This window comes from Gallinula chloropus (genome assembly GCF_964237585.1).
Source record: "Gallinula chloropus genome assembly, chromosome: 14".
NCBI lineage: Eukaryota > Metazoa > Chordata > Aves > Gruiformes > Rallidae > Gallinula > Gallinula chloropus.
This window is the reverse complement of record NC_140099.1, coordinates 13,463,400-13,479,792: the sequence shown is the minus strand read 5'-3', so window position 1 is coordinate 13,479,792 and position 16,393 is coordinate 13,463,400. Positions and strand designations below refer to the sequence as shown.

Genomic DNA, 16,393 nt, shown 5'->3' with positions numbered 1-16,393 from the left:
TTCATTCTTCCAGTACTTATGGACAGATAGGTAGGTAAGAATTTATTGTGTGACTCCATTTTATAACCGGATTTTTATTCAGTTAAATAAGACTCCGAAGAAGGGTCTGGGAAAACAATATGTGATAGTTTCCATATTCTGAGCTTTGAAGATCCCAGTGGTGTTGGAAAAATAATGGGCCTCTTTCTCAAATGGAAAATGTGATGACTTCTGGAGTTATTGTGTTGTAAAGGGAGACTAGAGAGAAGAAATGCTTTTGTTTGAGAATCATCCTGTACATTCTGTGAGTGTGCATGCATGCACACTGCAGTTAGGGGTTTTTTAAAGGGTGGGTGGTCCAAAACCCTTTTTTTTTTCTTCCCCCTCTATGTGTATGAGTTATTAAAGAACTAAAATTAATTCCCGTGTTTGGCTTAGATTTTGCTTTCACTTATGAAAGCTGTTATTGTACAAGGACAGACGCAGTCCAACAATGTCAGAAGTACTTGTTGAATTTTAATATTCATGTTGACATACGTTCTAGGGGTAGAAAAATCATTTGATCCAAATAAATCATATTTTTCAGTACTCTGTCTTCACCCACACTTTTGTGGCCAGCAGGAAAACCAATCTAAATCAGTGCAGGGGAGAAAATAGCCCTGGCTTCTGGGTCTGAGGGAAAACATTCTGCAGAAGAGTTTTTTACTGGGTAGTGTAGGATGAAGGCTGGCTTCATGGTTCAGGTGGGTTTTTTAGGAGGCACTGCAGTACAAATGATAGCTTATCATCACTGTAAAATGTAAATTAGGCATATCAAACAGGATTTATGTGAAATACAATCCTGTTGCAGTTAATTTTGGGTGCCTGGTGGAAATAGCGTTTTTCAAGGGGCCGCCACAGCACAGCAGCACTGCCCTCCACTGGGGCCCTCCTGGGCACAGCCACCACTCTGGCAGCAGATGCAGCAATGCAGCATTTTCTTGGTTTTCACTGGGCTTTTTGATGCTTAAAAAGAAAACCAAATTTCAAACAGCCAAACAAAAAAAAACCAACCCAAACTAAGCCAAAACCAAAAATAAACAAAAAACCAAACCAAAACCTAACCCTGAAAACAGAAGATATGAAAAGGCCAGATGTTCTGAATCATTATTTGGGTATCCTCTGGGGAGAAAAAGAGTGTAAAGACTTCTGAGTGTTGCAGGCTGAAGCCTAGTTAAGTAAATGGCAAATATTCACAGGTTCCTAATTCTGTTAGTTGTGTAAGCAGAACCGTTATCCACAGGAATGGGAAAAAACTTCCTTGCAGGACCCATACACAATTATTAGCAGTGATAGAGCCTGTAGAACAAACTGGCATCCTAAGCAGAAGATCCTTATGCTCCTGATCTTGAGTAGATTGTTGGAGAAAGTGACTGAAATTCCTGAGAAAATAATGCATTTTATCTCTTTAAATCTTTGGCAGGATTAACTCAACGTTTAGTAACAGACTACAAGCAAGTTGTGGAACTTCTAGAAGAAGGAATAGCTAAAAGGTATTTTATAAAACAAACCACCTCACACTTTATTTAACACTTCTTTTGCAATGTACTGATTTCACTGATGTTTATTACATAAGCCTGGCACATAGTTGGTGAATTTTTCATGCATTGTGGGAGCACTACCCCATGGTATCTTTTCATGGGTTCATTTTTCTTTATAGTAGGGACTGAAAAAGAAAATTTTTCATAATCCATCAGGGCGTAATGGAAACGTGAAAAAACAATCTTTTAAATCAATGATTAAAATGTCCCGATTTTTAGGTATCATATTTGGAGAAGGCAGGCGGGGCTGCAGAGCTCCCGTATCTTCTGTCAGTTCATTGACTCTTCTTAAATCGTGCACCAAGCGCCATCTCCCGTCCTTTTTAAGGATGCTAAAAATAGGCGTGTTCCACGGACTTGTGGAAGGCGGGATATGTTCCTTAGTCAGTTGTTCCTGTATTTAATCTTGTAAATGGGAAAGTTTTTCTTGAGTAAGCAGCTATTGATCAACCCAAACAGGGATTTTCTATTTTCCAGGTTAATTTTAAAGGGAGTTGCCCACTTTCAATGGTTGCCATCAAAAATCCTTTTGCCTGGTAACCAGCCTTGCTCTCAGTTGACTAAGCGCATCCCTGAACCTTCCTCACATAGGGATGAATGCTGCAAACCGACCCGTCAGACAAATGACATTGCAAGATGCGAGTTGCCACATCCACTCCGGATGGATGGGGGATGGGGGTGGGGGGTGGTTCTCCCACTTCAGCACTTCTGCCACGCCACCTGGCCCTGCCCCACGTTCTCACGAGTCTTGGCCACTTCCCGCAGATAGGAGGGGAAGGTCCCCTTGAATGTAGGTAGTTCCTTTCTGTGGGGAGGGGGCTGCTGCTGTACTAACAATAAGCAGAGTTTACTGATGACAATTTTTTCTACCGGTTGGTTTTATCAGACTATCTCCAGCCCTGCTCTGGCTGCAACTGTCCATTATAAAATAAGCAAATATGTTTTTCATTATGTAAATGTTCTTTTTGTTGTAACTCTCAGGGTGTGATTTTTTTCTTGATGCTTTGCAAGACTCAGTCTCAAATACAGGTTTTTTTAAATGCAGGAAATGCAAATTTAAAAGCTGCCTAAATCAAAACAACCAACGAGTCTACATAATATTATTAGGACAGTGAAAAATATTAAAATGTACACCACATGCCATGATGAAATAGAATATAAAAACCCTAAATCATAGGTTATCCCATAAAAGTGCTCACATGGGTTGTAAGTAGTCCAGATCCTTGTGTATTGTTGGAGGTGAGACATGAGTACTAATACTTCTCCAAATCCCGGGCCACTTTCTATTTCTCTTTTGCTTTATAAACTTCAGTGCTGCTCCTTTATGTTCTCTTTCTCTTGTAGAGCTGGTTTCCCTCTTCTGACCTTTACCTAAAGGCTTGTCTTCCTCCTCCAACATCTGGAAACTAGTTCATGTTCTCCTGCTTCCTCAGCTTAGACTCACGTATAACCATGATGCACTAAGACTGCCTGCAGCATTTGGCACTGGTGGCTTACCTGGCTGTGAGGTGCAGGAAGGAGAGAGTAACAGGGAGGACAGTCCTAGCTTTGGCCTCCTGTGGCAGGTGCTCAGTGTACACACAGCTGTGGTCTCTGCTCCCTAGTGCAACTGATCTCTGCAGTGCACTGACATTTGGGCTCATAACAGAAACGTGGTTCCATAGTCCTTGTCTGCACCACTAAAACTGCCTGCTGTTCTTGAGGGTAACCTTGGCAAAACTGATGCTAAAGCCTGCACATATATAGCTGATACACAAGAGTAGCAAAGGAAAAAGCCTGTGATCTGGCTTCTGCCCTGGGCAAAACCCTGCTTTCTTTGGGTTTGTCTGGTGAAAACAGCAGCATAGTGAGTAGAATTTCCAAAAGTTTGTGTTACAGAGACCATGGGAGAATTCTGTTGCTGCTCTTCCTCCTGTGCCTGGTACTTACTGGCCAGAGTGCAGTGGGTTAGAGCCCCATGATTGGTCTGTCCACGTGGTAAAGCCGAGTGAGTGCTACATGAGTGAATTACAGTACTCACTTGATACTCATGTGGCTAGAGTGGCTGGTCTCATCAGACTCCTCCAACAGTGTAGAACTACTGTATCAGCCCTGTGACAGAAGGGAGCCCCAGAAGTGATGTATAAAGCTTCCTGGACCCTCTGAAGTGCCAAGAAATAAACATGTGGACAGTATGGGGAAAATGCCTTGGACCAGTACATTCAGTGGTGTTGAGGGCCAGGTGTACAATACTGTTGCTGCCTGGACTTTGCTGCTGTGTTCCACCCATACATAACACCTTACTTGTGTGCTGTAAGGTTGCTTTAAGATATTTCTTCAGAGTGCTGCTGGTGGACAAAAACACCTCTAAATGACCCTAGGTCTCCACCCTTCCAGGTCCTCTGCCAAACAGTCTGTGATCAGATCCAAGAATGTAGCCTACCATATTCTCCAAGTTTCACATTACTTCATCTTCATTTATCTGCTGTATTTGTTATTTTTGCTTTCCCTGAATACCTTTGTAATTGAATGCTTTGTTCTTCTTTCTAGAATCACAGCAGCTACACATATTCACAATACCAGCAGCAGATCACATGCTATCTTCACCATCCACTATACTCAGGTTAGCTAAAAATAATCCAGCTTTTTCTCCACTCTCAAAAAATCATTGTTGAATATTTTGTGCATTGTTTACTCTACACTGTTTTGTGCTGTTTGTAATAATCTTGGTGGAATCTGTAACTTATTTCCTTTGGATCACACTGCAGATGTGTTACACTTCCACCAGATGTGTTGTTTATTGAAGTATTCTTGTTGCTTTATGCAAGCTTAAAGTTAGGAGTGATATCAAAGACTCACTGTATAAAGTAATGTTTAAAATAGCCCTTCTGAGATGCTGTGAAGATTACGTGTGAATATGTTTGAAGTTAACGTTTGTCACGCTTGTTTGGGATCCTTAATTGAAGTATAGCATTAGTTTAACACCTACCAAAATTTCCTATCTGTCCAGCTTTTCAGATGTGCTCATCTCTTTAGCATTTGACATCCACTGCTTTCCCAGAGACAATGCACTCTTTCTCTGGAGGAATTATATCCTTCCCTGTCAGGGAAGTCATTCAGTGATCCAACAGACCTTTGCTATCTCACGCTTCTAACATCCTGTAATCACAGAACATTTGGGGATATTTTTCAGTAGTTTCACAAAAGACCTTTGGAATGCATCAGTGGAAAATAACTCTGCAAGATCTACAAGAAAGCCTTTCAGAGTTGCTAGGCAGTAAAGGGTTTTTTTCAAGAGGAAATCAGTATGAGACTGTAGTTTCGGGTGAGAAAGCTGTTGAGTTGATGGTTTGAACATAAGTCAGTGGGTCAGGGTCACAAAGGCAGGTGGTGAGGCAGTCATATGTACAACTCAGCTCCAAAGAAAAGAGTGCATCTATTTTATTTTCATTAATTAATTAAGAGAATAATCCTACTTATTTATATTTTTCTCTTCAGGCTATATTGGAGAACAATCTCCCCTCTGAAATTGCAAGCAAGATCAACTTAGTGGACCTTGCAGGCAGGTAATAATATACTGAGAGGCAAAAAGGTAACTTTCTCTGAAGATGCTGGTAGTACTGCCTTAAAAGATGAAATTTAATGTTTTTAGACTTCATTAAACTAGCAGCATATCTGACACTTGTATACAGTAGCAAGAGTTGCTGAGCTAATGTTTTCTCTGTAATCTGTTCTTCTGTATTGGGCATTTGATTTCATTGGGGAAGGGATTTCCTGGGTCTTCAGATCCAATGCTGTGATGTTGCATACATTTAGGGTCATTCCATTCAACCCTGTATTCTTAAGTCACTTTTCCAGTAGCTGTTGGTTGAACTACCAAATCTGGCTTGAAAAGAGAGGAAAAAAATGAATGAATTTGTCATGGCTGCCTAGTATGGGCAGGAGAAAATAATCATACCTCACTGTGGTGTTCATATTCCAAGTGCCTCTGATCTTAGCTATGTGTTTGAGTGAAGAACATGTGTTTATGCTGGGTGTACAGAGAATGGAAAGATGGCAGTTGTGCTGAAGAGTTATACAACAGCCAGATACCACCTTTCATTCCCTATAGTGTAAATCCCGTTGCATGTCTGAGCAGAGAAAGTAGCATTGACATTTACAGACTTGCACACTGAGCCAGCCTAGCCTGGCAGAGATGTCTAGCATATATTGTTATTTTAATTCAGAACCACTATGATTGGGTTGCCCAGTTCAGGCTTGAATATATGTTTTGATAGGTCTTTAACAACAGTTTGGGCCAAAGGCTTTTGCCCAGGGATGTTTGAACTATCTGAACCAGAGTGCAATGTGTACTATTCAAATCACATGGGTTTTTTCTTTTAATTGAAAAACTGTGCAAGTTTCTGTTTTCTTGTATGTCAGGAAAAATACATAAAGTTTTTATGTTGCTTGTATGTTAATAATATTAAGCCTTTTTATTTGGTTTGCACTGTCTTTTCCATGCTTGTGCGATACAGTGAAAGAGCTGATCCCAGTTACTGTAAAGATCGAGTTACCGAAGGTGCCAATATTAACAAGTCATTAGTTACACTTGGAATTGTCATCTCCACTTTAGGTAAGCACAGCAGTTCTTTATATTGAAGGGTAGTGATAAAAGCATAGGACTCAGTCACTGTGTACTGTGGCTTAATGTTTATATTTACAACAAAAAGCAGAACAGAACAGCCAGGTAGTATCTTCATAAACTGTAATGACATCTAAGAAAATTAAATAGCTGTGACAAAAAAAAGATAACCCCTTTCCTGAGCTCTGTGGTATTTCTCCTTCAGCACAAAATTCACAGATGTTCAGCAGCTGCCAGAGCATAAACACCATAACAAGCGAAGCGGAGAGCAGTCATGCAGACAGCCCTTCCACAGGCAGCATCAGTGGGAGCAGGCGACCAGCTTACATCCCCTACCGTGACTCCATTCTCACCTGGCTTCTGAAGGACAGTCTGGGGGGCAACTCCAAGACCATTATGATTGCCAGTGAGTTTGGTTTCTATTCATTGTTACTATTTTGCACTGCACTACCCCCTTAAAATACACTTCTGCCATAGTGAGAAGACAGCTATATCACTTAGAATCTGTTTTTGTAAAGATTTTCATAAATACTTCATAGGATACTCAAGTGAATGAAAAGCCATGCTGACTTAATTGTCTTTCCAAGGTTGTAGAGCTGATTTACAGTGATTTATTCATTTGTAAGCACAATCATAGTCTTGAGAAGACCTTCTCTGTGTGCTTGATGAAATATCCCCAAGGATATTTTTGGGTTTGTTTTTTAAAGGAGCAAGACCAAAAAAAAATCCACTTGTTTGAAAAGTGATGGGTTAAACTGATTACTTTTTAAAACAGCATGTCTTTTTGTTTTCTGTTTGTAGCTATTTCTCCTGCCAGCTCTAGCTACAATGAGACCATGAGTACCTTGAGATATGCTTCAAGTGCCAAAAATATTATTAACAAGCCCAGAGTGAATGAGGTGAGGCCTTGAGTTCTGCTTTTTATTCTTGTTCCATTTTGTTGCATGTATTACATAAGGTTTATTCATTATAGCTGTTCTTTGGATAAAATTCATACCTCTCTTTCTTATGGTAATGAGAACTAAATTAGGAGCCCGGATATTACAGAAATAATTTCCTTCATACCCTGCAGCTTAAACCATTTAGAATTTCATACCTCTTACTTCTCCATCTCTGTCCATTGAGTTTCAACCCTCTTCTTTGAATTGTTATGACATGTATGGTTACCCTATGTCTTTATCCTAAATGTTAGCAGAATCATAGATCTCTCAGGGTATTTGTTACTATTTACCCTGTTACTGTAAGTGCATAAGCCTTGTAACCCTTCCTTTTGGCGTGCTAAATGGCCTCTGCTAAGGTTGCAAAGTCAAGAATTCAAAAGTTAATATGCCAGGCCTACAGTAGCCTACGTAGTCTCAATTTGTGTTCTTTTCAGTACACAAAATGATGAAGCATTTAAATACAAGGCAACAATTTTTGCCACTGAACCCCAGCTTCATTCATTGCACAGAACAGGCCCACTCCAGGTATGAACTCTGATTGTATGGCAGATTCATCTGTCCAGTTGTACAGGGATCCTTCACAGGCTGCAGATGTTGAAAGGTGGCAGGGTAATAAGGGGAGAGTCTGATGCTGCCTTTGAGGACTAGATTCTTTTGCTGCCTCTGCTTACAGCATTCTTTTTCAGTGCTAGTCCAGGTGTTTAAAGCAAATTTTCAATATGGGCTTGTCCTCATTTTCCACCCTTGCCACCAGTCCACATTTATCAGATGGGAAAACCATGAGCTCTTCCAATCAAAGGCATGCTGTTAAAACAGATTGATTATGGAGGTTTGAGACACTGTAATGATAAGAACTAGCACAAAACTAATAATACACGGGGAAATTAATCATCCTGCTTGTCTGCACAGCAAAATTCAAATAGTACATAGTAACCAAGATCTATGATCACACATACTAGAAATACAAAACTCTTGAATTGCTGCTCTTCAACTGAGCGTTCTTCACCTGGCATCCTGAATGAGGCTGCCATCCTACAGTGAGCACGTAACTTGAGGACTGAACCAGTGTATCTATTCAAGGTGACTGAATTAAGGTTTAAAAAAAGGTCTTGATTCCAGCATTTCCTAATCTTTTAACAGTTGACACAACTTAAGTAATGGTCTTTTGTGATTTGACCTGGATGTATCAAGATTTTATCCATAGATAAAAGGCTAGTATCTTAGTGATGTGCTTCATTCATTTGCTTTCCCAATGATGCTGTTAAATCCTGGGCAGAAAGAAATCCATCCAATCCAAGGTTTCCCAAATTAAATTTTCATCCATGTTAGTGCCCATAACTAGTTTTTAGACATCACTAGTGGCAGCAATAATGTGCTTGGTTTTGGCAGTAGCAGTTCTCAACTCTGTGATGGGTCCTCCTAGGTTAGCCTCTTGCTACATACAGCCTCTCAGCCTGCCAATGCGTGTGCCCATTGTTCTCTTGCACAGCCCATGCTAGATGTTTAACTCCATTCCTTCAGCTGTCTTCCACTCACTGCAACGTGACCTGAGCCAAAGCATCACTGGCAGCCCAGAGTTGACTCTCAAGATTCCCTGAACAGCCTGCAAAAAGCTGGTTTGCAGAAACTGCCTGTGCATACTCTGAAATTCAGTGAGATAAATGCCTCCACACATGCAGGAAGGAAAGGTTTTGTGTATCAGCTGCAAGGGCTTTTAATACCATGATGGGTGATCTTCTGATTTAGCCTTCTCTAGCCTAATTATCTCCTCCTCATCACAGAAATAACAGCATTTTTCTTACTTGATGGGACTGTAAATTTAAAGTTAAATCCATAAAAGTAGAGATATATTCAGCTATTGTCATGGTGGCAACAAATACTATGGTAGTTCTGTGTTCAGAAAAGAGACAGAACGGAGTTTACAGGAAAAGAGAACCTATCAAAGATGGGAATCACCTGTCCCTAGGCAGAACATCCCAGAAGCCTGGTAGAATAGGTCAAGGAGTATTGCTGTGAGTGTGCCTGTTCTCCGCTCCTCTTGGCTCTTAGAACACCTCTGCTTTGATTTCTTAAGCTGGGATTCCTTAAAGAATTATTTTTCCAACATCTGTGTCTCAATGTTTCAGGATGCAAATGTAAAACTAATCAGAGAACTGCGAGAAGAAATCGATAGGCTGAAAACTATGCTGATGAGCTTTGAGCTGGTACGTAGGAACACTTCCCAACTAGAGTTCTAGTGGTACTTTAGGTAGCTGTAGTAGCTTACTTTAGTCTTAAGTGTTTATCTTTCCGTGTTTATTGTAACTGGAGGGAAATTAAACTCTTTGAATGATTTCATGATGATTTTAAGGCTAACTGCATTTCTGTAATTTGTCCTTTTTCTGGCATTATATTGATAATCCTGAGGTATAAGCAGTTTTGTAATGATTAGAAAGGACTTCTTTGCCTGTCTTTCATGGAGTTGGATGGTTTTATTGTCCAGAAACACCATGAAATAGAAATATTTTATTTGTAGGGATATGGAAGCACCAAGACAGTATAAAATACTAATCACTGCTGTAAATTCTCTGTCAGAATTTTTACAATCCTCTTTTCCAATAAAGTTAACTTGTAGACCTCAACAGTATTCTGGAGGTTTCACCCTGCCTGTACGCTCTGTCCCCCAAAGAAGTTGTGAATATCTGTGAGCTCTCACAGCTGATGCTTTTTGTGTTTTTCTCCTTTGGAATGTCTTGGCTTTCCATGCCATGGTGAGCGTGTTTTGCTGGGAGAGATTGGAACTACAGTCCAGGATATCTCTCTCTTAATGCTTTTTCACTGGTTCTTGTCAAAAACTTGCTTGCAGTATCTAGAGAGGTTTAAGCCAGATGTAATAAGTCAGCATCAAATGTCTGTATTTGGTCTCTCCTTCTCCCAAACTTGTCTCCTTGAAATCCTGGAGAGTGAAAGAACATGCCTGCCAATTGTGAGTAAGGAAACTAATGGACAATTTGGTGGCGTTTTTTGTACAGAGGAATTCGAGTCCATCTTGGAGTGATGACAAGGATGGAAATCTGACTGAGCTGGTTCTTCAGAATGAAATGAAGGTGTGTATGATCTACTTGATGCTGTAACTCCCTCCTGTTTCTCTGGGCTGGGGGAGTGTCATTGACATAGTTCTGAAACCACAGTGAAAATGCTTTTGTCCTAATCCTTTACGGTTTTCTCTGAATATGCAGGAAACTTCCATCCTTAGTTCATGTTGGGTGCTCTCTACCAATGTGTGATGAAAGTCTCATTTCCTTGATGGGATACTGTCCGTTGCCTGTCACTCAGTCTGCACAATCTAATCCTTGTTTGAAAGCTGTCTTATGATATCCCAGCCATTCATTGTACAGAGGTTCTCTCTTCTAAGACAAACTCCTCCAATTTATTCCAAGGAAATGACTGTGCAGTCACCAAATTACTTGATCACTAGTGATTTGGAAAGGTTTTGGAGGTCTTAATTCTAAATTTTGCTTAAAGGCAAGAAAAATACCTAGTTAACATGACCACATATCACTCTGACATTTTGGGGATGAGTCTTCAATACGTTAAACCTGCTGGTTTACTACCTGGTGGTAGTACAGTTTTTATCCAATTTTTTTGTTGCCACAGTAATGTGCTGCGAGTAGAAATACACCTGCATTGCATCTGGTGAAGGAATTTTGCAGCCAGTTAACTGGGAAAAAAACCTTTCTGTTCATTCAGAAGAAATTTATCAGTGAGGAAAAATTAAACTACTTAGTAAGTGAAAGTTTCCTCTCCTGTTCTTTAAGATTGAGCAGTTGACCAAAGACTGGACAAGTAAGTGGACGGACAGGAAAGCGATCATGGAAGAGTACAGTGTGGACATCAACAAAGAAAAAGCTGGAGTAACAATAGATTCTAGTTTGCCTCATCTAATGGCCATGGATGATGATATCCTCAGCACAGGAGTGGTGCTGTATCATCTCAGGGTGAGATATTGTCACTTGCCTTATTTTTCCCATGCATTTGAAAACACTTCCTTTGAGAAGTGCTTAAGGTGGCATTACAACAGCTATCAAATAGTAAAGGTCACATGATGGATGGGCACCTCTATGGAGGTACACTCATTAGCAAAAAATGTGTTAAATGTGGTTGAAAATGAGGTATCTGCCTACTGATAAAATATCTTAATCCAAATTTAGCTTTTGTGCTACTTAATATAGTTTAGGGACACAGGATTTTTCTTCTCCTGTAAAAAAGCCACAGCAAATACTTGAAAAAAAAATCATGCTGTTCTTTATCATGTTAAAAGAGAAACTTTACTAATCTTTCTCATGCCAGCACGAGGAAATTGTACCAGGTAATAAGTAGGGGCCAAGGTATAATGTCCAGTGCTGATGAACATGCAGCTTGAACTACTCAATCCTATGTTACCATGAAATATTTATTAAAAGTGATTGCTACTACTTAAAGCATTACATTCAAAAAGTTGCCATTTTGGAAGCAGCAAGTATTTTCATATTACTGATTTTGACAACACCTGAAGTAATTTAACAATACTAATTTTAATGGAGAAGCCTAGTTTTAAGGGTTGTCACCTTCTGAAGTCATTAATGTGCCTCTGTCACAATAACATCTTTGTCCCCTTTTTCTTTGCTCCTAGATGCTGCCTTTTCTTTTCTTTGTGCTTTACATCTTTTAGACTCTGATGTCTATTAACCTTCATCTGAACAGCAAGAAGGTAAAACATTAGTGGCTCCTAACATAGTAGGGCTTCAACATATATCATATATATTAGATTTCAGATCATGTAGAATAAACATTGTGTTGCTGGTTTTGTCTCTCAATAGTCCATAGCTTAACTGCACTAATTGATGCTGTTCCTATGCTTAAGGAAGCTTTCTTCCTTAAGTTCTGTTCTTTTCCTGGCTATCATTAGCAAAAATCCATGCTTTCCCAATAATGTAACTGACCTTTTTTGCATAGTTTAAAAATATGGGATTTGTTTATATTTCTTTAGAAAAAGATACACTTCAAACTTTTTTGAAAGTTTGGAGTGCTCCCAAAACTGAAGGGGGAAAGCAATCTCACTTTTTGATTCTATAATGTGCCTGGGAATTCTGCCCCTAGTCAGGAAGTACTGCTGGAAGAGAGTAACATTGTAAAAGCACTTCAACAAATATGAAGATATACCTCAATATGGTACGGTGAAGTTGTGTGATCCTTTATCCAAATCATCTGTCTTTCATTTTATTCAGGTAGAATACTAAACACTGAATTAGGGACGAATATAAATATTTGAATTTTGAGCTCAGTAATAGCATTTGAAGAAATTAAATCACAGACATCTGTTATGGCTCTTTTGGGTTTATTTTCTTCTTTAAATTGAGTTAATTTGCTTGTATCGCATCTGTACCCTTATTCTCAACTGCAATTCTTAGTTGTGCTTAAGTTCCCCTAGAATCAATCCACTAACTGGGATACCATTGTGAATTTCATTAGTCAATACTGTTGTAATATACTTTTTTAATTAAATTGTATTAACAGAGAGCTATTCAGCATATTGGGGAAAAAAATAGGTTTCCTTTGGAGTTACAATAACTATTTCTGTGCTTAGTCAGGAAGATAATTGATAAAAAATTCTTTTAGGAGTTGTTTTACTTCTCTTTGTATGAAAGACATGTTGCTAACTCACTTGATTGTGTGAGGTGAGTCAAAGGCCATATGGATCTTAACTTTTCTGTAAGTTGTGGTCAAGTTCAGTGGATGTTTTGTGGTCGAGTGGACTGAATGTAAAGCTGATGTGTAACTTGATAGTTACTCCAAAGCAGGGGCCCTGGGCACAATCCAGCTTTCAGCCTCCTCATCAAGGGAGTCTCAGCAGAGCTTGTAGCAGAGGGCTCTGTTAGTTGGTTCAGGTAGCTGAACTCTTTGATGAGATGAATCATAACCATTCCCTTTTCCTCCATCGATCAAAAGCACTGTGATTTACTCATAAATACCCGTAACTACATCATTTCACGATAATGCACAGCATCAGTGTGGTGGTTTAGCCCTGGCTGGAGGCCAGATGCCCACAAAAGTCAGTCTGTTACTGCTCTTCCTAGTTGGACAAGGGAGAAAATATATATTTAGAGGCTCAGGAGACAAAATAAGCACAGGGAGAGATCATCTCTGTGTCTCTGATTCTCCTCGTGGCTGCAAGTGCTGGCAGGGACTGTTCCAACGTAGGATCACAGCATCTCCTCTATGTCTCCACCTGCTCCACCCATCGTGGAGCCCTCCACGGGCTGCAGGTGGGGTCTCAGCCTTTTCCATGGGTTTCTCCAGGGGCTGCAGGGGCATCTTTCTCTCCGGAACCTGGGCCGCCTCCTACCTCAGCCCTGTTCCGGCCTTGGTGTCTGCACAGCTCGTTACATCTTCTCATTCCCTTCTCTTCTGGCAAAATGCAGCCGCTCCTGGGTTGTTTTCTCCTGTATGTGATTCTCAGAGGTGCTCACTATCAGGCTGTGACTCTGGCCTTGAATTGCTCGTTGTTTATAGTTTAGGCTGGCAGAAAACTGTAACTGCTGCTTACAAAAACCCTCTCAGCAGCACAGCCTCACAAAACTGCAACAATCAGTTTTCCCAGTCTTCAGGCTTCCGATTACTGCATCTGGTTTCATCTTTAAATCTAGGTTAGAATATACTTGGAACAGACAGCATATTCAATTTCTTCTAATCAGAATAGAAAAATCAACCAGCTTATTGACTATGATTAATTTTAATATGACTGAAAGAGTTGCCAGTAAAGTAATTCTAGAGCGCATTCACTAATCAGTTTATGATAATCAAGTATAGTGCCTCTTCAGAGTTGGGAAATGATCCTGTTTTATTTTCCTAAGGAAAGAGGAAGAACTCATAATGGAACATACTAGACAGGTGGTAAAATTGCTTTTTTGATATTTTTTTCTCATTGTATTGATTAAATTACTCTGTTTTATTAATACTGTACCATGAGAATAACATTTCCCTTCCATTACTGCCCTACAATATGGTTTGAGTCTGCTGTGTTCTGGAGATTTTTCTTCTTAGGCAGTTCTTTTTCTCTGAATTCATTGAATCTTTGAATTTGTGAACTTGCCCATATATCACAATCACTAAGAAGACTTTTTATAAATGTCATTTAAGCTTCAGGAAAAAAGTTCTCCATTACAAGTTAGCTTGAAGAATTAATAATCTATAACACAGTTCCCATACAAAATAGGAATTCTGTTATATTTACATCTGAATAGCCTAATGAACTGAATCATCATTTTGCAAATTCTTTCTTCACGTACAGATACTTATAAAAAGAGTTATCTAATTTCTGCAAACAAGTTTCATGGTAAAAGTTCAAAGCATCAGAATATGTGTTCATATTCCAAATATTTGTCTGAAGCACAGACCAAAAATCCACTGAGGGTTACTTCAACTACTGGAGCTCTTATAGGAAGAGCTGAAAGAGCTGCAGGATAAGAAGAAATTGCATCGCTACAGTGGAGAGGAGGCTGAAGCAGTAGATAGAGTTTGCTCTAAACAATACTGTCATGCAGGGGTGATTTATTTCAGTACTTACTAAGATGCTGTACTAAAGTTCTTTCAGTAACCAGCTTTTAAATTAGTTCTTTTTTTTTGTTTTAGGAAGGAACAACCAAAATTGGAAGAAATGATTCCGACCAAGATCAAGACATTGGTAAGGGAGTGATATTACACATTATTTTATTATATGGTCCGGGCAAAGTAAGAGGTTTAAATTTGTCATGTGTAATAGGTAATGTTTGTTTGTCAGCTTTCTTTGTAGAAGGTAAGTAGTAAATAAGAGTTAAGTTTGAATAAAAACTTTCCTGTTTTGTTTAAGAGGTCAAAAAGTCAGTGGTCTTTACCTAATTGTGATCTCTTCAGAATTTTCTTCCCACTTGCGAAGTGCTACACTGGAGTTTAAAACTGTCTTTGTCCAGCATCCAAATCTTGATATGTTCTATCCTAAACTAGTAGGACAAGTGATCATGAGATCACAGAATCACAGAATTGTAGAGGTTGGAAGGGACCTCGAGAGATCATCGGGTCCAACCCCCCTGCCAGAGCAGCTCCCTAGGACAAATTGCACAGGTCGGCATCCAGACAGGTCTTGAATATCTCCAGAGAAGGAGACTCCACCACTTCCCTGGGCAGCCTATTCCAGTGCTCTGTCAAGATGTTAAAAATGCTTTTCCACTGTACTCGGGCAGAGTATTTTAGATATAAAATCCAAATGATTCAGAGTATTTTTAAATGTAATTTCTGTTCGTAATTTAAACGGTCAATCTGAAAAGCTAGAAATTATTGATAGAGAGAGAAAACTTTATGATAAAATTTGAAACTTTGCAGAATCTCAGCTTTACTTAGTGAAGTATGCGTTTGTAGTCTAAAACAATGCGTGGTACTTCATTCTGAGGAAAATAGTGCAAACCACCCTTCAACAGGTGAGATAAACCAAATCTATACATTGTAGTGTTGCAGGGTCGGTGGATTGAGAGGGATCATTGTATGATAGACAACAACTGTGGGATTGTGACACTGCGACCAGTTCGGGGCGCACTCTGTACTGTGAATGGATGTGAAGTCACTGGATCATGTCGTCTATCACAAGGTAAGGCTTGCTTTTTCTGTGAATGCTGCATTGTAATCAACTTACCGCTGGAGTTGAGAGACAAGGATTTATGGAACTCACGTAGACCTAAGAAATAGATTGCTGAGTCTCCTGCTGCCTAGCACTAGTTTTGATCCATAGCTAGAGCTTCCAGACTAGGACAAAGAAAATAAGTCCCACATGGACAGTAAAATGAAGATATAAGCAATGATATTAAGACCCATTTTGGCAGCAGTAGTCTGTAGCCTTCTGAAAAGGGAAGACCTGTAGTCAGAGGCACTATCATTGAAGGTAGTAGAGGCTGGCTCTAAGTCAGCTACTCACTGATGGGTCATTATGGAATATGGTGACCTTCAAACTTTCAGTGTGTGGAGGTGGAGGGTACTAGCCACTGAATCATAGGCTGTGGTGAACATGCTGAGATGAAATGGATCAGGCTTTTCCAGGTTGTGTAAAATGAAAAATCCAACCTAGTTTCTGACAACTTGCAGCAATCTGGACTCTTAAAAAGATAAAATAAGTGGTAAAAACCAGTTTCCAGCAGTGGGTGGGTTATGTTTTTTACATTAAGTATGCTGGTCATTAACATGAACAGGGAATTTACTGTTGAGTTTGAAGAAATCTCCAAGGTTAGTTTGCTTGGATGCTGTCA

The 16,393-nt window shown here is 39.6% G+C and overlaps 1 protein-coding gene across 1 annotated transcript in view; it reads left to right on the top strand.

The window, feature by feature from the left end:
* Window positions 1–16,393, top strand: part of STARD9 (StAR related lipid transfer domain containing 9) — a gene marked incomplete at its 5' end in the record, with an annotated part of 97,171 nt that overhangs the window by 45,940 nt on the left and 34,838 nt on the right. Inside the window, 11 exons of the mRNA XM_084270444.1 lie at window positions 1,442–1,511; window positions 4,089–4,161; window positions 5,037–5,104; window positions 6,056–6,153; window positions 6,368–6,568; window positions 6,964–7,061; window positions 9,230–9,307; window positions 10,115–10,189; window positions 10,901–11,080; window positions 14,754–14,805; window positions 15,604–15,741. Coding sequence (XP_084126570.1) covers window positions 1,442–1,511; window positions 4,089–4,161; window positions 5,037–5,104; window positions 6,056–6,153; window positions 6,368–6,568; window positions 6,964–7,061; window positions 9,230–9,307; window positions 10,115–10,189; window positions 10,901–11,080; window positions 14,754–14,805; window positions 15,604–15,741 — 1,131 coding nt within the window. The remainder of the gene's footprint in view (window positions 1–1,441; window positions 1,512–4,088; window positions 4,162–5,036; window positions 5,105–6,055; window positions 6,154–6,367; window positions 6,569–6,963; window positions 7,062–9,229; window positions 9,308–10,114; window positions 10,190–10,900; window positions 11,081–14,753; window positions 14,806–15,603; window positions 15,742–16,393) is intronic.